This window comes from Bubalus bubalis, chromosome 23 (genome assembly GCF_019923935.1).
Source record: "Bubalus bubalis isolate 160015118507 breed Murrah chromosome 23, NDDB_SH_1, whole genome shotgun sequence".
Lineage (NCBI taxonomy): Eukaryota > Metazoa > Chordata > Mammalia > Artiodactyla > Bovidae > Bubalus > Bubalus bubalis.
Window position 1 is genome coordinate 24894681 of NC_059179.1, and position 26662 is coordinate 24921342.

Here is a 26662-nt window from a genome sequence, read left to right on the forward strand (position 1 = left end):
CTTTGTCTTGAACACAATCACATGAGATGCTCTGAGGAAAGGGTCTGGAAAACACTTCCTACTCTATTTCTCACATGGGATGCAAAGGCTACAGAAAGTTCTGAAATGTTCTTCAGCAAAGAAAATTATATATCTTTTTCAACCCTGTATTTCCTTAAACTTATTTTGTCCTGGAAGCCTTTTATGTGTAATTCCAATTCACACCGCAAGGGATGCATACGTGTTAGAACACATCTTGGGAAAAACAGTTTATAAATCTGTCTGCCATCTATATCTTGTCAGGAACTACTTTCATGTATAAAACAGGACCTATAATAGCACTATGATTACCTAGACACTTAATTTCTAAATAATGAAGTCATCAGTCTTCATTGTACTGCTAAGATATAATAATCTTTAAAAAACTGAGTTAAGATAAAAATACTTGGACATTTTCATGTAAATGATGTTACACTGAATATTATGAAATAATTTGGAGAAAAAGCTAAAATCTAATACCAATTTTTTTTTCTCAGAAACATGATAGCAAAGGAGAAACAAACCTTGGTCGGCGTTTAAAAAGTTTGTAGAGTATATCCACCTGATGACTGGGAATTTCAGAAAATTCCTTTTTAAAGCTGCGATCCAGAACCTAAAGAAAAACATATCATTCCCAGGATTGCAACTTTGTTCAGAAGGCTTTTATCTGTGAAAATACTCGTTAAAATATCAATTGTATCACTTTGATTTTTAAAAATCCATGAATATTTGGTTTATAACATAGACTTGTTAAAGGGTGACCACTCACTGTGCAAGGATTTCACAAAGATTTACCTTGCAGAAGAAGCACCTCAGTAAACTAAAAATATTATTTCATATAAGAGGTCTTAGAAATCACTTAGAACTGAAGTAAAGTAAAAGTGAAGTGTTAGTCACTCAGTAGTGTCCAACTCTTTGCAGCCCTATAGACTGTAGCCTTCCAGGCTCCTCTGTCCTTGGGATTCTCCAGGCAAGAATACCGGTGTGGGTTGCCATTCCCTTCTCTAGGAAATCTTCCTGACCCAGGGTTTGAACCCAGGTCTCCTGCATTGCAGGCAGATTCTTTACTGTCTGAACCACTAGGGTTTTATTTAGAACTGAAGTTTCACAAAATAATATTCATAAAACAGACAAGGTACCTCTATTTTGTTACATTCCATTCTATTCTTCTGTTTGCTTTTCTATCCTAGTCTTTTCCATTTATAAATCTGCTGGTCATAGCCTACTTAACTGATTTCATAACCAGCTAAGGGGGATTGCAACCTGAAGTTTGAAAGGCTCTAAAGTCTAGATGAGCTCTCTCTTTTTTTGTGCAAGAGAAAGTTTAAACCAGAGGAAAGTTTACAAACATTTATTTTACACAGTGATTTTTAGAAATACACAATGGCCTAGAATGGAGTTTACCCATAACTGAGAATTACAGTAGGAGAAAATTCTATGAGAAGATTAGATTGTATCCCTTTTAATCTTCCCCAAATCCAGGCAGCAGCAATGCTAGCACATTGGGAAGTGACTGAGGCAGCAGCTCTCACTTTGTCTTCCGCCAGTAAGTTGTCATAGTGTTCCTTATACGTATCCAGGTCTTCTCTAGACTTCCGGATGGCCTCTGTGGTCTGGTTCTAGAATAACATCAGGAATAGAAGATTGGAACTGGAGAGTTTTCAGGATAAATACAAATATTGAGCATACTAAAAAGAACAAGGAATTCCCTGCTGCTGCTGCTAAGTCGCTTCAGTTGTGTCCGACTCTGTGCGACCCCACAGACGGCAGCCCACCAGGCTCCCCCGTCCCTGGGATTCTCCAGCCAAGAACACTGGAGTGGGATGCCATTTCCCTCTCCAATGCATGCAAGTGAAAAGTGAAAGTGAAGTCGCTCAGTCGTGTCCGACTCTTCGAGACCCCATGGACTACAGCCCACCAGGCTCCTCCATCCATGGGATTTTCAGGCAAGAGTACTGGAGTGGGGTGCCATTGCCTTCTCCAGGGAATTCCCTAGTACAAGATTAATGTGAATTGAAGTATCAATTACAGATAACATTCATAGAAGAAAGTAAACCCACTGGAGGCTTTGAAAGGACAAACATCCAATCACCTGTTTCAAAGTGTAGCCAGCTCTGTACATGAGTGTGTAAGTGACCAGGGAGCATACTACACCCTTGGCAGAGCAGTGTGGGTGATGAAATTGCACAGGCTTGGGAGTCATGTGGGCCTGGGTTCTGAGAGACTGGATACATATTAGTAAATGGAGGATGGCCAGGCCATATATAAAAAAGAACTTGACTCACAGTCTGCAACCAGCCAGGAATTGAAACCACAACCTCTGCAGTAATTGTTCCCCAAACTGTCAGAACTTGGTCAATAACTTTCGGCTTTCCTAATTTTTGCCATCACTTTCAACTGAGGACCAACCAGGGAAAGCCAAATCTGCTTCCCAAACCAAACACATAGGTAGCCCAGGTTCTAATTAACTTGCTCCAGGCTTCCCCATGCCAACAACTCTTAATCAGGATACAGCTGAAGCCCTTTCTTATTTTCATTAAATGGCTTTCTCATCCCCCTGCCTGCCTTTGAGTGTCTGGAAAACACAAGTGAATGTCATATGATACTTTAAATCATTCATTCATAAATATCATTTATTAATACTATTAATAAAACCTGACATCTTTTGAAAATTATGTGACAAGCATTTTGTATTCACTGTCTCTTTCATGAAACATATCTATTAGCATTTTAAAAAATATTACAGCTTTTCATTCTATAAGCTAACCCATTACTTACATATTTAGTGAAACAGAGTGCCAAATGGTCCAGAAAGAACAATACACCCTAGAGAAGAGCTTGAAAATAGCTTTAATGGTTATGTCTTGTCCAAGGTCCCATAGCCAGTCAGTGGTTAAAAGTCCCAGACAGGGAGCCAAGGAACACACACACATTTGAGAAGGAATGTAGAAAGAAAGAAGGGGCCAGGCAGGAGTATGGACTCTTGTCAAGTGGGAGCAATTGGTCAGAAACTGCTGATACTCAGATATCAGACACTGTATTTACCCTCTCCTCCTGCTTCCTTGCAAGGTAGTTGTTCAGGAATGTTTCTCTAGAGCTTATTTCTTCATCCAACAGCAAAGAGAAAATAAGGTTGTTTATTTTCAATTCCTCCTGTAGAAATATTTTAAAAGGGGAAAAATGATCAATGTGCCCACCTGGGAAAGGATTTTCTATTGAGGGTCACAGACTTGGCAGTCACTAAGCAAGTTTATGACACACGAGAAAGAGAAATTCTTTTCGAGAAAAAGGGAATATAAACTTGCAATAACTACTCAGTTGTTTTTACCTTTTTTCAATTTTCATCGCAAGATAAAACATATACATAGGAAAACACATAAAACAAATGTACAGTTTAATGAGTTATTATTAAGACAAAACACCACTGTAATCACCACTCAATTCAAGAACTGGAGCTTAGCCATAGCCCTTCCATGTGCCCCCATCCTCATCTCAACTCCAATAATAACCATTGTTTTGACTTTAACAGTAATCACTTCCTTGTGTTTCTTTACAGTATTATTACCCAAATATGCATCTTCTGGGCACTACCGTATAACTTGTCTGTTGGAAAAACTGTCACATTTTGAAAGCCTATTATTATCCACAGGTTCTCTTTCAGCCCTTTCTTTCCCTCACATTTATTTGTAGTTATCTGTAGTTTCACCTAGTCTGAGTTTTGCTCACTGCTCACTTATGGTGAGTTCAACAGAGTCCTTTACCCCATGTGTTTCTTGAAAATTTGCAGCTGGGTCAGGGGACAGATCAGACCTGTGTCTTAAAAGACCATAGGGGACATGGTGTTTTTTGATCAGGAAACAGGTAGTGTCAAATTGTCTTTCTTTCTGAGACGTTAGCAGCTGTAGATCTCAGTGCTTAGGTTCATTAATCCTTTGAGAGCTGCAAAATGGTGATACTGTATTTCTAGCATTCCTTCTTCACTTATTAATTGAAATCCTTTCATAAAGGCATGCTTCTCCCTATCTGCTATTTGGTTACCTGGCAGTGTAGTTCATACAGAAAAGCAGAGTAAATTCTTGACACTTTCTCTTTATTAGTTTTTAGATAATAAACTGGAGAAGGCAATAGCAACCCACTCCAGTACTCTTGCCGGAAAATCCCATGGACGGGGGAGCCCGGTAGGCTGCAGTCCATGGGGTTGCTAAGAGTCGGACACAACTGAGCGATTTCACTTTCACTTTCATGCATTGGAGAAGGAAATGGCAACCCACTCCAGTATTTTTGCCTGGAGAGTACCAAGGACGGAGGAGCCTGGTGGGCTGCCGTCTATGGGGTCACACAGAGTCGGCCACGACTGAAGCGACTTAGCAGAAGCAGCAGCAGATAATAAACTGGTTGTTATCCTTTGAAGGCATTTTTAAAAATCACAAATTCATTAACCTAATAAATTTGATAGGCTTAAATTAATTGCAATTGTTATCATTGTTGAATCTTAAATTGTCCCATTAAGGGGATCTTCTAAAGTGGACTCCTTTTGATAGTAGCCTTTAATAATTTCCTCATTGTCTTGTATGAAAATCTTCCCTGGTGGCTCAGATGGTAAAGCATCTGCCTAGAATGCGGGAGACCCGGGTTCAATCCCTGGGTCGGGAAGATCTCCTGGAGAAGGAAATGGCACCCCACTCCAGTATTTTTGCCTGGAAAAACCCATGGATGGAGGAGCCTGATAGGCTATAGTCCATGGGGTCACAAAGGGTCGGACACGACTGAGTGACTTCACTTATATGAAAGGATGTTTTAAATATGTCTTTTAAAAATAACAGCTTTATTAAGATGTCTTTCACAATCCATACAATTCGGTTCTTTAAAGTCTGTAGTTCAATGGTTTTTAAACTTATATTCTCAGTTGTGCAACCAACACCACAATTTTAGTGTATTTCAGCACTTCTAAAAAAAAATCCGTTAGCAGTCATTTCGCATTTCTCCCCACACCTTCCAGAGGTCTTCCTGCCTCCACCCCAAGGCAACTGCTAATTAACTTTGTCTCTATGGATTTGCCTCTTCTGGACATTTCATATAAATAGACTCACTCAACATGTGGCCCAGAGTGTCTGGCTTCTTTCACTTAGCATGCTTTCCAGGTTCATTCATGTGGTAGAATGTATTAGTACTTTTTATTGTTGAATAATATGCCATTACATGAATAAACAACATTTTATTTATTCATTTCACAGTTGGACATTTGGGTTATCTCCACTTCGGGGCCCTTATGATTAATGTACTCCTATGACTAATGCTGGAGCACTCATTCTCAATCTCCCCCACCAACTACTATATGCACACATTCCCTCCCTCCTGGGCCTGTGACCATGTTCTTCTCTCTGTGGCCACAACTCCTGAGGAACAGCCCGTCTCCCATGGCTACAGGTCTTACTGGGTCCTGGGAATAGTGCCCTTCCCTTGCCTCTTTAGCTCTAGTCATGATACTGGCTTCCCATTACCTCTAGTCTCTGGGAGTTTCACCACTCTTTGCTGTTTCCCTTAACCCTGCCCATACCTCAGTTAGGAGTCCCTGCATTCCCTCTCTTAAATGTAACCCTTTCAGGGTATTTTTCCTGTTGGGACCCTGACAATACAGATACCGTCCAGGAGCTTCCTTAACTCCTCTCATCTTTCTTGGTTGATCCCCTTTGCTTTGGTGAGATTCATCTTCCATTAACTTGCAGAGAATGGGTGCTCAAAAATTTTTGAGACCTTGCATTTCTCAAAATATCATTACTCTCTTTTTACATTCAATTAATAGTTTGGTCTGACATAGAATCTGTTAGGAATAATTTTCCCTCAGAATTTAAAGGCTTCATTCTTCGTCTTCTTGTTTTTAAGTTATTGTATACTTCATTTACATTCTTATTGCTGAATCAAAGTCAGTCAGATTTTTCATCTGATTTTTTGGGTCATTCCACATATAGGATGAGCCCAACCCTTTGCCAGTTGCTGGAAATATAAGGATGAACAAGAGAGACTCAGTCCCTACCCTCATGGAGCTTAGTCTTGGGAGCATTAAAAAGTAACTCAATAAATTAAAATTCAGTTGTACTAAGTGATAGAAAGTAAAAGAACAGAATATATAACAGGAAGATCTAACCTAGTTGGGAGCTGACAGATGGGTAAATATAGTGCAGGAAGCAAAGAGGTTGGAAGACAGTATTATTGGCAGAGTTGGGAGCAAGGAGGTGGTGTGAACCAGGTGGCAGAGAGTGGAGCATGGCAAGTGAGGGGGTGGGTGGCACAGATGAGGCTGGAACAGGATGCAGGGCCAGCAAGTCAGGGCCTTCCTGCCAGACAGGGTGCTGGTCTTTATCCTAAGAAGACTGAAAGGCCTTGGAGGCTCCTTAAAAGAATGTCATATAAGTGAAGCTTTTATTTACCTGGTTGACAACCATCTCTGCCTTCACTCTCCTTTCAAAGAGTCTTTTCAAATGTTCATCAAAATTCTGTGTGCCTTCTTGAATAGAATTTTGAAGTTTCTTCATTTCTGTTTCTAAAGACTAAAAGGAAATCAGCAGCAAAGTTAACATGTTGGAACATCAGATGTTCCTAGGGAGTGATTGTTTACATTTTGCCAAAAGGAAGGGGCAGGTGGAGGGCAGGCCTTGTGAGGTGTTCTGGGCTTCCCCTTCAGCCACAGATGTTACTCCTGGGTCTGTTATATTGTCTATCTACTTTTACATATGTTTGACATTTTCCATAATACAAAGGTTTTGTGTTTTTTTTTTTTAATAAACCTTCAAAGGAGTCTTTTTTCTTTTGTAAATATAAGAGATGTATACAACACGTAAGACTACAGCGTGCATCTACGGGAAAATCCAGTAGAGAGGGGCAAACTGGTGCTGCAGGGCAATGGGGCAGATGGCTAGAGCGACAGCATTAAGCAGATGGATGGGACGGGACCCAGTGCATGGAGAGGAACAGGAGGCGTGGGTGGCTACAAGGCCATTTTACCCACAAGGAACAGAAAAGGAAGAAGGATATATGGATTCAAGGCGGGTGGGTGGGAGATGTGGTGGGAGAAGGGTAAGGAAAATCTCTTCTAGTTGCTCCTCTTCTCTGAGCGAAACCAAGGGGAGAGTTGAGGGTCAGGTGTCGGAAGTCCGAGGACAGAGGAGAGCACACGGCATGGTCCTCTAGGATCTTGCCACTTAAAGTGTAGACTACCGACCAGCAGCAGCAGCTGAACCATGTGGTTGCTCAATAGAAATGGAGAATCTCAGGGGGCTTCTCTGTCCTCAGAATGAAAAAAATCTGAATCTGAATTTTAAAAAAGATCCACCAGGTTAAACCAGGGGGAAATTGCAAGCTGGGGGGGATAGCATCGTTGAGCAGCTTTAAGAACCCAATAAAGATTAAGGTCATCAGAGTGAAACCATGGAGCATTTTTTCTTTTCTTTTTTTTAATGATCTCACAGTGATTTAATTTTTAAATTTTTCTTAATACTATGAGTGTGAACTATTATTTTTATTTAAAATAGCTAACATGGGGTCATTTCCTGAGTTTGGAGGCAATGCTAAGAAAACTATAGGTATTGCCTTCTTGCATTCCCACAATAGTACAGAAGGAAGGTTCCAGAATGGCCATTTTACAGATGAGGAGACAGGTTTTGAGAGATAATAACATTTCCATGAGCCACATTGGACGCAAACTGTCCAACTCCAAAAGCAAAACTTATAGTCACTTTGTTATATTTCTTCACCCATTGTATGGTGTGAATGCAGAGAAGTTGAGTGCTGGTTTAATCAAGGCTGACTTTTTACCAGGTGAGCATGGTCAAGGGGCAGGGGGTGAAGGTGTAGGCAAGAGACTATTTTACAGTGAAAGACCATGGAGTAAATGCCACCACTTTAGGCATCTGAATTCCGTTAACTTCTTGACATCTTTACTGCACTCAGAACTACTTATTTTGGATAAAACGCTAGGGCACTGTTAGAGGACTGCAGTGAATAAAAACAGGGACCAGTTAACAATAGGTTCAAAGTTGTTCATAAAATACAGCCTCTATAAAGCTGACAAACTGTCCTGCCTTGAATGATGGTATGATTTTACCTTCTTCACAGAAGGATAAATATTAACTTGGTTGTATACCATCACTTTTTACATCTCTATTAGAATTGTAAACAATTTCAATGTTGGAATGTTTCTTTATGATGGAAAGAGAAAAGTAGGAAACCTGTATTTCAAACATCTCAAATTAGAATTCTATTGATTGCGTCATTCTTCTTTCAAGTCTTTTCCTGGAAATTGAGAGCAAATACAGCAAGAGCCTTCGGCTTAAATTGATGGAGGCAAGAGACAGAAGTACCTTACGGTGCCTTGAACACACTGTCATAGGAGTTCATTAAACATCTGAAGAATGAATGAAGGATCAAATGAATTGAAATGATGTAAAATGGGAAATCAATAAGAACCTTCAATTTTGCTGTGTGTTCTTATTGTTTAAAATTGTTCTAAGTCTTTAAATTTATCTGCATTCACTTCCTCAAATTCTCTTGAGAGTTTAAGCTGAAACAACATCCTGAGGTTACTAAAGGCACTGAGAAAATGCCTTTTGAAATGTCATTTGAAAAGATACTGAAACAAAACCCTTGGTAACGTAGGCCATATTCTCTACTCTTCTGACCTTTCTATACTTATCTCTTTCTTCATTTAACTCCTTGACTTTTTTCTCATACTCTTTGTAGAGCTTCCTTTCCTCTTCAGACCACAAAGCATCAGGTTTTACCATGAACGGAGGCTGAGGAATCACCTGAAGAAATAAAGGAAAGCATCTAGGTTAGATATAAATGTAGCAATACAGTAAAATTCAGAGTTACTGTTACAGTTTTAAAAAAGAGCCCTTTAAAAGGGTATAGTTCTTCACATTGGTGAGACAATGACCTAACGCTTTGACCAAAGGATATGAAAAAATATTACAACTGTTTTTCTGTGACTTAAGCCAGGGTGAATAGTTTGGGATGAACCCTGATTCTGAGCTGACAAGTGCAGACTTGCAAGTTGATATCCTCATAGCTAGAGCTATGTCCGAGCTCCAGGGATACCTATATCAGGTATCAAAGGGCATGTTCCTTGGTGTATCTGGAGAATTACAGGTGAAATTTTATCCCTGCTTTCTGTAGAGACCAAAACCACTGTAGTTGCTTTTTCAGTTGTTCATTTGTTGGCTTTTTTTCAGATTGGAGGACAAGCCTGTGGTTTCAAACTTCTTATTTGCCTGGTACATGTTTATAAGGTACTGAGTGAAGTGAAAGTGTTAGTCACTCTGTCATGTCCAACTCTATGCTGCCCCATGGACTACAGCCTGCCAGGCTCCTCTGTCCATAGAATTCTCCAGGCAAGAGTACTGGAATGGGTTGCATTCCCTTCTCCAGGGGATCTTCCTGACTTAGGAATTGAATCTGGGTATCCTGCATTGCAGGCAGATTCTTTACTGTCTGAACCACCAGGGAAGCCCTTATGAGGCACTGGGGGTGGTGTACTTATTGCTGTAGAATTTCTAAAATTTAGGTTCACATAGAAAAAATGGTCATGTTTAAGTAGCTCACTCCATCCCATTCCACCTTCCATAAGGATGGCCAGGAATCTCACCATTCTCAAAATGTCTTCCTTCTTGACTTCCAGAACTCCTCCCATCATGTCCATGAGGGCTCGGCGTCTTGAGTCAGGGCCCTTGGGAAACAGCCAGGGTCAGAGAGGGTCACCGAGACAGAGAGCACTCCAGTGGCACTAGGGACAGCCCCACCCCAATGTTAGATTGACTGTATTTAGGATTGGGGAGGGTGAGCAGTGGCATGCGTGGAGGGGAGAAGAAGCCACTGAGATTCCAGTGACCTCAGACCACAACGAATGCCCTAATGTATCTCTCTGGTGGAGTACAAGTACAAGACTATTCAATCAAGTTAGGAACAAGTATCCCTAAAAGGAAAAAGGGTCTTAGGTACAACCAGAGAAAAACTGCATACCCGTGTCAGAAGCAATCGCTCCATTTCACGGGTCACAAGCAAGTCTGTTTTGGCTTTTTGCCACGGTTTAATATGTCTTTGAGCTGAAATCTGAAAGAGAAAATGTAGTTTCCTGCTGTTATTCTTACAAAACTCAAACCAAAGTTTCCTTCTACACACTGGGAGGAGGTTAGACGGAATTAGGGGGATAGAGGGAATACCCAGGTTTTGCCACCAATTTCCTATTTTGGAATGAAGATGAGATCCAAAATGAGAGAGTTAGAAAAATAGATGATTACTTTCAACAGGGACTGTTAGTGCTACTATTACCTCTAAGCAACACTTTTATCTTTTGCCCTGAAATAATCAAGATCGTTTCATGTGAGCAAGGGTATTCGCTTTGAATCACTTCTTATAAATGAAATATGGTCATATTTGAAATGTTCTCTTTAGGTATTTAATTGTAACGGTCTCGGTGCCAAACAGGTTTTAAGAAGGCTGTGCAGTGAGCCCCTTCCTCTGGAACGCATACTGTTGCAATGGCTACGTAACTACTGGAGCTCCGTCAGCCTCATTCCCATGATGTGACCCAACCTCTATGGCTACAGGTGCTGGACCCAAGTTGGCCCAAGGAGCCCCTTTCCAGGCAAATCTGGACCTATGACTAAGAGATTATAGTTTGGACCAGATGCTCTCTAGAATATAGGAGATGTAACATAGAAACTACTAGAGGCCGCTGAAATGCAGACCGAAGTGAATCAAAAGATGAAGAAAGAGCACTTCTGGTCTCCTCACAAGGCTCTGGTATGTGGTTCCTGCTTCTTTCTAGGCTTGGTGTCCAAATCTTGTCTGGACTCCATGGGATTCATAAAAGAAATCCTCATTATTTCTGGGGCTATGTTAGCTGATTTTGTTACTTGTAACCAAGATTTCTACCTTATACAGTTGCTTGTAGGAGCAAAAACAAGAAGAATAAATAAGAGCCTGGAAAATGTCGTGAGAAAGAAGGTGAGAGATGATACACAGATAATCATACCTCACTACTTTCCACAACAAGTGTTCTCTCTGGCTTTTCACAGTCCTCGAATTCTGGTTGCCAGACTGATTCTTCCAACTGCAGATCTAAAATAATTTCTTTAATCCTTACATTTTTTTCCTTCACACGTGCAATTTCAATCTCTTTTTGTTTATATGCGGCATCAAACTCACTATTGAAAGCTGTTTTTACCTTGTAAATAATATCCTGAAATATCAATGTTATTATAAACACATCATGTATTATACCCTTACTGGCAACATGGGCCCACATTTTTACTTTTTATCCAAAATCATTTTACAAATTATACACAAGTTAATCTAAAATACTGTTTGCATTAAGTCATTTCTTGGTTCAGTAATCTATAGTGGCATCTGACCATGAGCAGGATTAAGGCAACAGAATAACTGTTACACCACAGTGTATATCCAGAAATGTATATTGTAATTCAGTGTGCAGGTATATTAACAAATGCTGAAGTGGATAATGGATATGTGGAGGCTCTTTGGACTATTTTCTCTACTTTTGTGTATGCTTTTTTTTTTAATCCATCATAAGAACATTTAAAAAGCAACATTCAGTATTTGGGCTTCCCTGGTGGCTCAGATGGTAAAGAATCTGCCTTCAATGCAGGAAACTGGGGTTTGATCTCTGGGTCAGGAAGATCAACTGGAGATGGGAATAGCTACCCACTTCAGTATTCTTGCCTGGAGAATTCCATGGACAGAGGAGCCTGGTGGGCTACGGTCCATGGGGTTGCAAAGAGCCAGACATGATTGAGCGACTAACACTCTCATTCAGTATTTAAGTTGGGAAATGTCTTTTTTTTGGAATCGTGTTTGGGTAGACAAGGTGAAGAGAAGATGGGTTGTAGAGGTTGTTTGGAGAAGCTCCCAAAGAAGCACAACCACGTACAATATTCTTCCTCTGTATGGACAGGTCATTTTTAACTAGAAAGGGAACCCAAGCTAGCTAGTTGGATCAGCCAATTACTAAGGTATCTCTGGTTTGGCAACTGCTTTGCCCCTAGCTCTACTGATGAGTAGAATGATGGGTCAAACTAAAAGTAGACTTTATTTTATCATCAGAGTTCAGTCTACATATCTATTCTACTGAAGATGAAACCAGTAAAGCGGGGTGGAAAATGGTCTTAACAGCTGGCACCAGAATTTCTCCTAGCCTGAAAATACTTTCTGTAGAGAAGAGGTTTTAATAAAGTGGCAGGAAGGTGGGACACTGAGGGCATAAGTCAGCAGAAGCTAAGCAACCAAAGAGATAACTAAACAGTTCTCAGAATAAATACATAGGAATTTCAGGTATTGGGGGAGATGAAGAAGAGAAAAAATAGGAAGAGACAGCAGAATAACATAGTAGGAAGTTAGAACTCAAATTGCAGACAGGGCTGAAAGATTTTCAGGAACAGGGATGACCAAACATTAAATATCAAACCATCTGCATTGGTGCAATCTCAAGTTACTGGGTTTTCAAAAGCCTTCAGTTGACATGTACAGGTGGTGTGTTCTGAAGCTGACTTGTCGGGTTGAAAGCGAGGAGGAGCTTAGAGCCTGAAGGACACCATACCTTATCCCTGAGCCCCAGAACTTATAGAAATCTTAGAAAGGAAATGGTATTTCCCCAGGTTAAGGAGATAGATAAGCAATCACATCTTGATCCTACAAGGAGTTCCTAACTGACATCTGGGTTACCTAGAAGGTGTCATTCAAGGATTTCTTTTATCTTTGAGCTTCCCAAAGATCTTTGTAGAAAGATGGTTTGTGAACACCATACACAAAAATAAACTCAAAATGGATTAAAGATCTCAACATAAGACCAGAAACTATAAAACTCCTAGAGGAGAACATAGGCAAAACACTCTCCAACATACATCACAGCAGGATCCTCTATGACCCACCTCCTAGAATATTGGAAATAAAAGCAAAAATAAACAAATGGGACCTAATTAAACTTAAAAGCTTCTGCACAACAAAGGAAACTATTAGCAAGGTGAAAAGGCAGCCTTCAGAATGGGAGAAAATAATAGCAAATGAAGCAACTGACAAACAACTAATCTCAAAAATATACAAGCAACTCCTACAGCTCAATTCCAGAAAAATAAATGACCCAATCAAAAAATGGGCCAAAGAACTAAACAGACATTTCTCCAAAGAAGACATACAGATGGCTAACAAACACATGAAAAGATGCTCAACATCACTCATTATCAGAGAAATGCAAATCAAACCACTATGAGGTACCATTTCACGCCAGTCAGAATGGCTGCGATCCAAAAGTCTACAAGTAATAAATGTTGGAGAGGGTGTGGACAAAAGGGAACCCTCTTACACTGTTGGTGGGAATGCAAACTAGTACAGCCACTATGGAGAACAGTGTGGAGATTCCTTAAAAAACTGGAAATAGACCTGCCTTATGATCCAGCAGTCCCACTGCTGGGCATACACACTGAGGAAACCAGTAGGGAAAGAGACACGTGTACCCCAATGTTCATCGCAGCACTGTTTATAATAGCCAGGACATGGAAGCAACCTAGATGTCCATCAGCAGATGAATGGATAAGAAAGCTGTGGTACATATACACAATGGAGTATTACTCAGCCATTAAAAAGAATACATTTGAATCAGTTCTAATGAGGTGGATGAAACTGGAGCCTATTATACAGAGTGAAGTAAGCCAGAAAGAAAAACACCAATACAGTATACTAACGCATATATATGGAATTTAGAAAGATGGTAACAATAACCCTGTGTACAAGACAGCAAAAGAGACACTGATGTATAGATCAGTCTTATGGACTCTGTGGGAGAGGGAGAGGGTGGGGAGATTTGGGAGAATGGCATTGAAACATGTATAATATCATGTATGAAATGAGTCGCCAGTCCAGGTTCGATGCACAATACTGGATGCTTGGGGCTGGTGCACTGGGAAGACCCAGAGGGAGGGTATGGGGAGGGAGGAGGGAGGAGGGTTCAGGATGGGGAACACATGTATACCTGCGGTGGATTCATTTCGATATTTGGCAAAACTAATATAATATTGTCAAGTTTAAAAATAAAAAAAATTAAAAAAAAAAGATGGTTTGTGATGTTAGCCAGTGGAGGGTGCTCTTTACAAAACCTGGTGTCACAGAACCCACTCCACATTGATGAAAACAACTCTTGTCCATAAGCTCTGTTTAAAGAAAATGGAGCTAGCCATCTGCATGTTTCTCTGTGTACTTTAAGGACATCATTTGATTGGCATTAGATTTCAGTTTGAGCCTTTGCAGGACATTTCATGGAAAGTTTGAGGTTTTCAAAGATAAAGAAAAAATTCACCCACTTTCAGCAATATAATTTGGTTGATTTTCTCCTCTCTGGAATGAAGTTCCAATTGGCTTGACAATAAAGAGGTATGTACCCTAAAATCAGTACTCAGACTGCCAAGCATGTAATTGGGCAAGCTGTTATCTTTTACTGTGCTATCTTCTTCCTCTTCTTCATCCTCCTCTTCATGATGCTTTTTAACCAATGTAATTGCAGACTGAACCTCTACAATTTCTTTCCGTAGCTAAATATAGAAAAAGATGAAATGAGAGTTATGCAATAATAAGAATTCTCTACAGAGCAAGTTTGAGACAACTTAATTATTTCAACAAGTATTTTAAAATGTTAATTGTTTTGCCAGCAACTGAATTTAAAGTGATGGATAGTTCCTGAACCTGCTGAAGAGAAAGCTTCAGAAACTGATAAACTGTGGATAAATCATGAAACTAAAAAATGTTCTTGATAGTGTGTAATATTCATATTCTTCTGTCAGGATGACAGCTGCTTGTAAATATTTTGAGTCTTTCTTGGTACTTAAGCATTAAAAAATATACCTTCTCTTCATGTTTTACAGGAACATATTCCCATAGGACTGTTATGTGTAGGCAAGAAGAATTAAGCATGCCTTCAATTTATGTTTCAGAAAAAGAACGAATGCAAAGTTCTGGCCGAAATGAAACTATACCAATTGGACAGCATTTTTAAGTGGTTTGACAGAGATTGTTGGGAGGGAAATGCTAGGACTACTTTAGGAAAACCATAAATCCCATCAAAACAGATTCTACTTCATCCCTGGCCAACTATCTTAAAATATAATCCCCAGTGATAAGAGATGATAAAAATGAGTTATGAGTGGATGAAGAACTCATGACCAGAACAAGAACAAACTCCCAGATATAATTTTTATAAGTATATCATCATATTTGAGGGATGGTCAAAGTTGTTAGGATATAGGTTCTAGACTTACTATTTAGATATAGGCTCCTGTATTCATTAGAATATGGTGTACATATAAACAAGGACTACAAATACAAACTTAAACAATATCTAGACTTAAGTAGTATTCCAACTCAAATCTGTATGAAGGAAATACTGAAATAGAAAACATCGTATATAAACACACATATATATTTAAAATTGTACTTTAAGACACTCTGTTTCAATCTTCTTTTGCTGCAAAACTCTCTTCAATTCTTTCATCTCCTCATCTGTGCGTTCTTTCATTGGGAAGTTCTCAACCACATAGGGGATGTGAAAGCACTTGGGGGTGAAAAAAGCAAAATGAAGAAAAATACATTTTCAGTACAATTATGTGTATCTGGGGCACTGTGGGAGATGTGTTCTCTGATTAAAACTAGTGCATAGGTTACCATCGTGCATGAGCAAAGTGGCTGATGGAAGTTCTTAAAGAAGAGCAACGCATGCCATCAGTACTGGTGTAACCTGTGTAAGAAAATACTGTGCTTTCGTGCAAGACCTATTTCTAGAGCAGTGCTTCTCAACTGGAAGTGATTTTGCCTGCTCCTGTCCCCATCCTCTTCAGGCCCCCAGGGACGTTTGGCAAAGTCTGGAGACGGTTTTGACTGTCACTAATGGGCGTGGTAGACACTACTGGGGCCTAGTAGACAGAGGCTAGGAATGCTGCAAAGACCCTCCAATTCATAGGACTGCACCCATAACAAAGAATTATCCGGCCCCAAATGTGCCGTTCTCAAGAAACCCTGTTTTAGAGCAATACTCAAGCTCATAAATGTAGGGTGACCAATACTTCATGATCTAAACAGATGGCATATTTGAAAGTGAAAAAGGTGCTGTTAATAGCTACTCCAGGATCATAGGCATAAATTGGGACTTTAGGTTACCCTAGACAAAGAGGGAAACTGCGTTGGGAGGAATCTTAATAAAAAGGCACAAAAACAGCCCTTTAGAAAATGTGAAGCTAGACACAGGTAGAAATGTGAACATTATTAGATCTAGTTTTCAATCTGTGTGGAATGTGAGTGAGGTGGCTTTTTCGGAATAGACAGATATTGAGACTTGGATGCAGGTGGTGTCATAGAGGAAAGAGAGAAAGAGGTGTAAGACAAATCTTAAGAGATGCTGGTTTAGAAGCACATGGGGACCGAGCAGAGAGGGAAGAATAAGACCCAGAGAAAGTGACACACGGAGGCGGATTCAGCACGGGAAGGGGCAAGGCATGGTTTGTTTTCCTATGTATGGACTTTCCTGCACTTTTTCTTTTTAAAAGTTTCTGCCATGAGACTTTCAATGAAAATTTTCATTGGCTAAGATGTACTTGAAGTTACATCTGTTACCTTAAGAGCTCGGCCTTTCACAGCCATTGAATTCCAGCATTCTTCTTTGATGATTTCAGCCAAATATCTCTTGGCTAGGTTTTGCATCTCAACATCCTTTCTTATCTTAAAGAACATAGAAGGGAAAAACAATGTTGAAAATGTGGCCTCAAGGAAAATAGCTTGACTGTAAATTCCTTAACCAGATGCACCTGGAGGGGGTATTCCCTATCTTTGAGAACCTAAGGTTTAGTCTGGAGGCTCAGGATTCCTCAACACCACTAAGGGCAGGCAGATCCTACACAGGAGCCAAGGCAGGTGTACGGGCCATTGCACAGCTGTGTTAGCTAGATAGCCATACACACTTCGCAGAGCTGGCTGGCTGGTGCAAGGCGGTGAAGCAAACCCACTGTGCCAAGTATTCTTGTTTTATTAGAAAGTTTGAAATAGCTAAAAATGTTGGCTTAATTCTTGTCAATGCATATCTGAAGGGCCAGTTTGTGACCTCTGTCTTGGGGTCTTTACTGTACTAAATTCTTTTATTTGCATCCACCTTGAAATGGACGTTCTACTACTCCTGGGGATAGTACAATACACTTTTTCCCATTTAGAAACATACGTTACCTTAATTAGCTTTTATCTCCTTAATTGACTCTATTACCTAATATTTAAGTGATGAAGTATTCTTATTTTAATAAAATTTACCAAAAGAGCTAGCCTGAAAGTGACACCCAACAATCTTTAGTTGTTAGGGTCCTCTTCAGAATCTTTTTTCAAAATAATTTTTTTTACTGAAGTGTAGTTGATTTACAATGTTGTGCAGACCTTTTTTTTTTTTTAATTTCACTTTGTTGGAAGAATTATTAGAAAACTAGCTGAGAATAGTGTCTCCCAGATTCATTCATTCACTCATTTATTTATTTTTATTTTATTCATTGTCTGAACAAATACCATGTTTAATTTGCATTTTGTTTTTGATTTTGTCCATTGAGTTAATGGCTAAAACAGTTTAAAATTACTTTTTCTTAAATAAACAGCTCTTTTGGCATATCAGTTGTCAGAATCTGATTTCCTTCCAGGCCCTTCCTTTACTATTTCTGAGGCTACTTGATCAACCCTTTCAGAAAAATATTAATACTGTTGGACAGTATTACTATTATGCATTAATTAATATTAATTAATGTCCATGTGGCCATTATTGGGCTTTGGTCTTTTCCTTGTTGGTGGGATCCTGGCCAGAGCTGGCTAGTAGCCTGGTCTCTTTAGGACAGGGCTCCCTTGCTCTTCCCAGGGACAAATATTCTGCTCCCAGGTGGATTCATGGTGCCATCTGCTAACAGTGTTCTGTCCTGGACTGTCGGGTTCTACTATCACATCCAGTGTAGGGCTGATATCTCCTCAAAAGCCCAGAGTTCAGGAAAAATAAACAACATGAGAGAAATGAGCATGTGAAGAGCCTATCTCTGTACCAAAGTCTGAGTCAGAGGATCAAGGAAGCTCCTCCAGGGATGCCCAGGAATTTGATAAGAAACAAGGAGTGGGGCCTCCGGGGCAGAGGCATGGGTTGGAGTCGAGTGAGCACAGTGGCTGCATCAGTGGTCAGGCGTCCACAGGGGCAGGTTCATGGGGTCGAGCGGTCAGACATGAGCTTAAAGAAAGAAGCAATGAGAGGATGAGGATGGGAGCAGGCATCTAAGCCAACTCATTTTAGGGTGGTCAAGATGAATGGGCTGGGAGAAGCTGGTGGTATCCCAGGCCTGAGTGAGGCCAGGGCCAAGGAGGATGAGCCAGACGCACGGTGGGCAAGACCAGGACTGCTTCCTGACTCTGACTCAAGTTGTATTCTCTTAACCAAGTGACTGAGTGTCTATGACTTGGTTCCCTTAAGTGAGGAAAACAATAACCTACCTTTTTGGGTTGTTACCACAATCAAATAACATTCAAAAAGGCCCTAGCTTGGTTCCTATCTGTTATAATAAGAAAAGGGGATACATTGCTAGTCTTCTCCAACCACTTTCACAATGGCTATAGTGTAGATGGTGCTCAAAGATTAGAAGAATCAGTGAGTACAGGAAGAATGATTTCAACTCTAATTAAGAAAGGGCTTACTAAACAAAAAATGTTTGAAGCTGGTTTCAGGTGGCTGAGGAGACTTTCAAAAATGTTCAAATATATGGCAGAAGATGGTTGGCATAATGTCATGGTGAAGAGACAACAGGTGTCTGGCTGGTCTAGATGCTCTTCTTCCCCATAACTTCTCTGACTCATTCCATTATATACACTAAGTTTGCTTTATTCACATTATGGTAGAAAAGTTTTATTTTATTTGCATTATTCTGGTAAAGTTCTCCTTCTCATTTTCTTTTTACTTTCTTTATTAAATCTTTATGGTGCTTAAATAAAGTTTTTCCCTACCTTTTCCACTTCTTGCTCATTTTCATTACGCAGCCTTTCCAGTTCTTCAAGATCCAGGCCAAATTCTTGTTGCTCTAATTTTGCAATATCATCTACTGCTTCATTTTCTTCCATCATGTCAAGAACCTGAATTTTCAAGTAGGAAAGGTTGGAGATGAGTAAACAGTTAAACTTTAAAGAGATGTTTCCTTGAGTCTCTTCATACAGCAACCAATAAAAAATAGATTTTCTGTTTATCTAAACGTAACTGTCAAGCAAAGAAGTAGGTTAGAGGGTTAATTCATAAAAGCTTACTTATCTAAAAACAACAAAAATATGTAATGATATTAAGAAATTACAGATATTTAGGTATGCTAATGGTATTCTTCTTAAGTATTTTCAGAGTTCTTATCTTTTAGATACATATACTTAAATAATTAAAGGTGAAATGATATGAAATCCAGGATAGTTTTCAAAAAAATATCCTGGAGGATATTGTATATGTGCATGGCGAGAGGTGCATGGGAGAGGATGGGGTATATGTGCATGCTCAGTCACTCAGTCATGTCTAACTCTGTGCAACCCCCTGACTCCTCTGTCCATGGGATTCTCCAGGGAAGAATACTGGAGTGGGTTGCCATTCCCTTCTCCAGAGGATCTTCCCGACTCAGGGATCAAACCCAAGTTTGATCTCCAGCATTGGCAGGTGAATTCTTTACCACTGAGCCACCTGGCAAGCTCTAGTGGATGGTGTATAGGAAACATTATTAGTGATTAGATTTATTAATTATTATTCCTTCTATTTATATGTATATTTGAATATTTCTATAATAAAAATATCTTTAAAAGTTAATAGCTTCAAAAGATTCAGAGACAAAGGACACATCAATTCAGTTCAGTTCAGTCGCTCAGTCATGTCCAACTCTTTGTGACTCCATGAACTGCAGCATGCCAGGCCTCCCTGTCCATCACCAACTCCTGGAGTCCACCCAAACCCATGTCCATTGAGTCGGTGATGTCATCCAACCATCTCATCCTCTGTTGTCCCCTTCTCTTCCTGCCTTCAATCTTTCCCAGCATCAGGGTCTTTTCAAATGAGTCAGCTCTTCACATCAGGTAGTCAAAGTATTGGCGTTTCATCTTCAAAATCAGTCCTTCCAATGAACACCCAGGACTGATCTCCTTTAGGATGAACTGGTTGGATTTCCTTGCAGTCCAGGGGACTCTCAAGAGTCTTCTCCAACACCATAGTTCAAAAGAATTGATTCTTTGGTGCTCAGCTTTCTTTATAGTCCAACTCTCACATCCATACATGACCACTGGAAAAACCATAGCCTTGACTAGATGGACCTTTTTTGGCAAAGTAATGTCTCTGCTTTTTAATATGTTGTCTAGGTTGGTCATAACATTCCTTCCAAGGAGTAAGCGTCTTTTAATTTCATGGCTGCAATAACCATCTGCAGTGATTTTGGAGCCCAGAAAAATAAAGTAAGCCACTGTTTCCCCATCTATTTGCCATGAAGTAATGGGACTGTGTGGATCACAATAAACTGTGGAAAATTCTGAAAGAGATGGGAATACCAGACCACCTGATCTGCCTCTTGAGAAATTTGTATGCAGGTCAGGAAGCAACAGTTAGAACTGGACATGGAACAACAGACTGGTTCCAAACAGGAAAAGGAGTACGTCAAGTCTGTATATTGTCACTCTGTTTATTTAACTTATATGCAGAGTACATCATGAGAAACACTGGACTGGAAGAAACACAAACTGAAATCAAGATTTCCGGGAGAAATATCAATAACCTCAGATGACACCATCCTTACGGCAGAAAGTGAAGAGGAACTCAAAAGCCTCTTGATGAAAGTGAAAGAGGAGAGTGAAAAAGTTGGCTTAAAGCTCAACATTCAGAAAATGAAGATCATGGCATCCGGTCCCATCACTTCATGGCAAATAGATGGGGAAACAGTGGAAACAGTGTCAGACTTTACTTTTCTGGGCTCCAAAATCACTGCCGATGGTGACTGCAGCCATGAAATTAAAAGGCGCTTACTCCTTGGAAGGAAAGTTATGACCAACCTAGATAGCATATTCAAAAGCAGAGACATTACTTTGCCAACAAAGGTTCGTCTAGTCAAGGCTATGGTTTTTCCTGTGGTCATGTATGGATGTGAGAGTTGGACTGTGAAGAAGGCTGAGCACCGAAGAATTGATGCTTTTGAACTGCGGTGTTGGAGAAGACTCTTGAGAGTCCCTTGGACTGCAAGGAGACCCAACCAGTCCATTCTGAAGGAGATCAGCCCTGGGATTTCTTTGGAAGGAATGATGCTAAAGCTGAAACTCCAGTACTTTGGCCACCTCATGCAAAAAGTTGACTCATTGGAAAACGCTCTGATGCTGGGAGGGATTGGGGGCAAAAGGAGAAGGGGACGACAGAGGATGAGATGGCTGGATGGCATCAGTGACTCGATGGACATGAGTCTGAGTGAACTCCAGGAGTTGGTGATGGACAGGGAGGCCTGGCGTGCTGTGATTCATGGGGTCGCAAAGAGTCAGACAAAACCGAGTGACTGATCTGATCTGAATGGGACCAGATGCCATGATCATAGTTTTCTGGATGTTGAACTTTAAGCCAACTTTTTCACTCTCCTCTTTCACCTTCATCAAGAGGCTTTTTAGTTCCTCTTCACTTTCTGCCATAAGGGTGGTGTCATCTGCATATCTGAGGTTATTGATATTTCTCCTGGCAATCTTGATTCCAGCTTGTGCTTCTTCCAGCCCAGCATTTCTCATGATGTACGCTGCATATAAGTTCAATAAGCAGGGTGACAATATACAGCCTTGTTGTACTCCTTTTCCTATTTGGAACCAGTCTGTTGTTCCATGCCCAGTTATAATTGTTGCTTCCTGACCTGCATACAGGTTTCTCAAGAGGCAGGTCAGGTGGTCTGGTATGCCCATCTCTTTCAGAATTTTCCACAGTTTATTGTGATCCACACAGTCAAAGGCTTTGGCATAGTCAATAAAGCAGAAATAGATGTTTGTCTGGAACTCTCTTGCTTTTTCGATGTTGGCAATTTGATCTCTGGTTCCTCTGCCTTTTTTAAAACCAGCTTGAACATCTGGGAGTTCACGGTTCACGTATTGCTGAAGCCTGGCTTGGAGAATTTTAAGCATCACTTTACTAGCATGTGAGATGAGTGCAATTGTGCAGTAGTTTGAGCATTCTTTGGCATTGCCTTTCTTTGGGATTGGAATGAAAACTGACCTTCTCCAGTCCTGTGGCCACTGCTGAGTTTTCCAAATTTGCTGGCATGTTGGATGCAGCACTTTCATATCATCATCTTTCAGGATTTGAAACAGCTCAATTGGAATTCCATCACCTCCACTAGCTTTGTTTGTAGTGATGCTTCCTAAGGCCCACTTGACTTCACATTCCAGGATTTCTGGCTCTAGGTGAGTGATCACACCATCGTGATTATCTGGGTCATGAAGATCTTTTCTGTGTATTCTTGCCACCTCTTCTTAATGTCTTCTGCTTCTGTTATGTCCATACCATTTCTGTCCTTTATTGAGCCCATCTTTGCATGAAATGTTCCCTTGGTATCTCTAATTTTCTTGAAGAGATCTCTAGTCTTTCCCATTCTGTTGTTTTTCTCTATTTCTTTGCATTGATCTCTGAGGAAGGCTTTCTTATCTCTCCTTGCTCTTCTTTGGAACTCTGCATTCAAATGGGTATATCTTTCCTTTTCTCCTTTGCTTTTCTCTTCCCCTCTTTTCACAGCTATTTGTAAGGCTTCCTCAGACAGCCATTTTGCTTTTTTGCATTTCTTTTTCTTGGGGACACATATTACAACATATATGACAAAGTATTAATATCTTCAAGATATAAAGAGCCCTTACAAATCAACCAAAACAACAAAGACAATATAATAGAAAAAAATGACTTCAGTTTCAAAATGGACTGAGAATGGGCTTTGCAATCTTCCTTTCTTGCCCCAATCCATAAAATCAAGAGAAAGAAGTGTATAATAAATCAATAAATCCAATATTGCAATCAAAAGAGGAAGAAAGAATCCTTCACAGCATGGAAATTGGTTCTGAAATATGAAAATCAGTTGGATCTGAATGATGCAGCATAGCCCAAGGGTCCATGGGACAGTATTCCAGCAAAAGGTAGACTGGGATTATCGGCTGAAGTTAGATCTCCTACACATCTTCTTCTGAAGCTTGCTGCACTGTTGTGGTGAAATTACAATAGGGAATTTCAATTATAAAGATGAGCATGCAATAATCAAAAAAATAGATCTCCAAATATTTGGTGTATAACAAAACCACTGAAGAGAGACAATAAATTTAATAAGCAGAAAACTTGTTATGCAGAGAAAAAGAGTTAATCAAGCAAGAAGAGTAGAATTTCACAGTAACTAGGGATGCAAAATATTGTATCATCAAAACAATTAAGAGATCATGGAACTGAAAAGTTTAATCTTCAAAACAAACAGAAAATTCAGTAGATGGGCTGAATAGTGAAATGGACACAGTTGAAGATATTGATCGGTAAAAATCAGTTAAGAATCCTCCCTGTGTATAACAAAGGATAAAAAGATGAAAGTGTAAAAGGAAAATCAATAACTGTGTGTGACATATCTAGAAGAACCTGTTACTAATATGACTTTAAGAAGAAGAGAATAAGAGAACTGGGGCCACAGTGTTTAAAGAAACAATAGGGAGAATTTTTTAAAGACACAATAAAGCATGAAAACTCGAGATTTAATGAATAACCCAGGACTAGAAACAGACTGTATGGAACAAGAAATAAATCCTAAACATTTCCAAAGAGGAAAAGAGTATCACAAAAATAGAAGAATAAGACCAAGAGACGAACCCATATCAGTGACACTGAATTCAAGAATACAACGGATCAATAGCTTTGGATCAAAGTTTGAAGTGGAAGAAAAACTTTGAATCTCTAATTCTATAGTCAAAAAACTATCATTCAAGTGTGAAGTCAAAATAGAGTCATTTGTAAAAATTCAGGGACCCAGAAAGTTCACTAATACCTACCCCTCTGAAAGGATTATTAAGGATATACTGAAGTCAGAGGAAATTCTTACTAAAGTCTAAACAAGATTTACACATTTTTAAGAGTTAAAAAAATACCAATTTAAGCTATAATTCTAACTGATACCAGTGAGACAAAGTGGGAGAAGCAGAAGATGAGAAAGTAAAAAGTAAGAACAAAGTAAGCACACTGGACTGTAATCTGGAGGGTAGATATGATATGACATGGGCTTCCTGGGTGGTGCTAGTGGTAAAGGACCCGCCTGCCAATGCAGGAGATGTAAGAGACATGGATTTGACTGGAGGATGGCACGGCAACCCACTCCAGTATTCTTTCATGCAGAATCCCATGGTCAGTGGAGCCTGGCGGGCTACAGTTCACAGGGTCACAGAGTTGGACACGATTGCAATGACTGAGCATGCATATAGTATGACACACACTAAACCAGAGTTTCTCCAACTTAATGTGCCTCTGAATCACCTGGGGATCGTGTCAAAATAGATTCTTATTCAGGATATCTGGGATAGGGTTGAGATTCTAGGCAATGTCAATGCCTCTGTGCTCTATACCATTAAGCAGGAAGTCACCAGGTAATGTTAAAAAAAAAAAAAATAGTAAGTCAAGCACGTGGGTTAGAATTTGATTTTTTTTTTTGGCCACACAATGCAGCACGTGGGATCTTAGTTCCCCAACCAGGGATTGAACCCTTGTCCTCTGCATTGGAAGCAAGGAGTCTTTAACCACTAGACCACCAGGGAAGTCCCATAGAAATGAAAAAAAAAATAGAATTATGAAAAAAATATGAAAAAAAATAGGCCCAAAATGGTAAAAAAAAAAAAAGAAAAAAAGAAGAAGAAGAAAGAAAGAAAATAACAATAATAACAAAAAATTCACAAGCAATCCAAACAGATAGGGAAGGAGAAATAAAAAAAAACTTGGAAATTAACAGAAAACCCAAAGTAAAATGGCAGGGATCAAGTTTAAACATATCAATAATTATAGTAAATGTGGCTAAACTCACCCATTAAAACTCTTAGATAGGATTTAAAGAAAGTAGTCCAGCTCTATACTAATTAGGGGACATAATAAAGTTGTAAATAAAGCAGTTGAAAAAGATATATAAATAAGAGCTAACAAAAGGAAATAGAGCAAAAATATTAATATAAAAATTAAAGTGTACAGTTAAAAACATCCAAAGAGGCAAAGATAAATATTTCACAAAGATAAAAGGAGCAATCTATCAAGGCAATCTGTCATGCACATTTTTTCATCTAACATAAATATGATAGAAATACAGGGATAAATTGACAAACTGCTTATCACATCCTAGAAATCAGTTTAAATAGCAAAAACATAAACTTCACTAACACCATTAGATTGATCTAATAGGAATTTAAAGAACATTTTACCCACCTTGCCCCCAAAACCCAGAAAACAAAATATTCTTTACTAACACATGAAACACTCACAAAAAGTGACCAGGTACAAGGTCACAGAGATAATCTCAACAAGCTTTATTTACTGAGCATAGTGAAATAAAGTTCAAAGTTAGCAACAGAAAGATATGCAAAACAATCTATAAATAAATAAAAGACAAAACAATCTGGAAATAAAAAACAGAAAAATACATACATTCTTGTAGAAAACCCTTTGGTTGATATGTTCAAAATGGAATTAGAAATATTTACAACTAAGCAATAATGAGAAAGTTGTATATCAAAATCAATGCAACGTAGTCAAAGTGGTACACAGTGGAATATTTACGGTCACATGCACAGTATAAGGGAAAAAACTAGGAAATAAACCACACTTCCAACTTAAAAAAGTAAAAGAGGAAAAATAAAACTGAATGAAGGAAGAATGAATAAAATTCTAAATTGATCAAATCCTAAATTTACAAAATGTATAGGTATAAAATTAAGTATAACGTTATCTCAAAATAACAGAGTCAAACCAATAAAACCATACCTGATTCTTTGGAAATGTTAATAAAATAGAAATTCTGTTGGATAGGGTGATCAGGAAAAAAGATAAAAGTCACAAACATACAGCATTAGGAATAAAATAGAACTATAATGCAAAAATCAGAAGAGACTTAAAAAGTTGAATATTACATAATTTTATATTATACATTTAGACAAACAGTTTTCTAAGAAAATATAATTTACTAAATCTATACCTGAAAAGAAATAGAAAACCTGGTAAGACTGATAACCATAGAAGAACTTGAAACAATAGGAAAGAATCAACTCTGCTACAGACATCAGACCCAGATAGTTTTATATGTATGTGGGGGAGGGGAGGAGGGGGTTGTTTATCAAATCCTTTTTAAAGAAATGGAGAATTTCCATTTTATACAAACTATTCCAGAGAATGGGAAAAAAAGTAGAAAGCTACTCAAATCACTTGATAATGCTGTTCTAACTCCAATATCATAATTAGACCAAGAAAGTATATGAAAAATAGACCAATATTATTTATGACTAGAAATACAAAAATACTAATAAAACATTAGCAAGTTGAATCTGGAGTACTACTTAA

General features: G+C 39.1%; 1 protein-coding gene across 4 annotated transcripts in view; it reads right to left on the reverse strand.

The window, feature by feature from the left end:
* CFAP43 (cilia and flagella associated protein 43) overlaps positions 1–26662 on the reverse strand; it is a 114558-nt gene that overhangs the window by 11029 nt on the left and 76867 nt on the right. For all 4 annotated transcript variants that reach the window (XM_025273791.2, XM_025273785.2, XM_044934921.2 and 1 more), the window contains 12 exons: positions 19078–19203; positions 16684–16788; positions 15512–15628; positions 14385–14612; positions 11048–11254; positions 10033–10122; positions 9659–9739; positions 8694–8819; positions 6447–6566; positions 3064–3171; positions 1551–1637; positions 543–631 (listed from right to left, as the gene is read on the reverse strand). In XM_025273791.2, the coding sequence (XP_025129576.2) occupies positions 543–631; positions 1551–1637; positions 3064–3171; positions 6447–6566; positions 8694–8819; positions 9659–9739; positions 10033–10122; positions 11048–11254; positions 14385–14612; positions 15512–15628; positions 16684–16788; positions 19078–19203 (1484 nt within the window). The remainder of the gene's footprint in view (positions 1–542; positions 632–1550; positions 1638–3063; positions 3172–6446; positions 6567–8693; positions 8820–9658; positions 9740–10032; positions 10123–11047; positions 11255–14384; positions 14613–15511; positions 15629–16683; positions 16789–19077; positions 19204–26662) is intronic.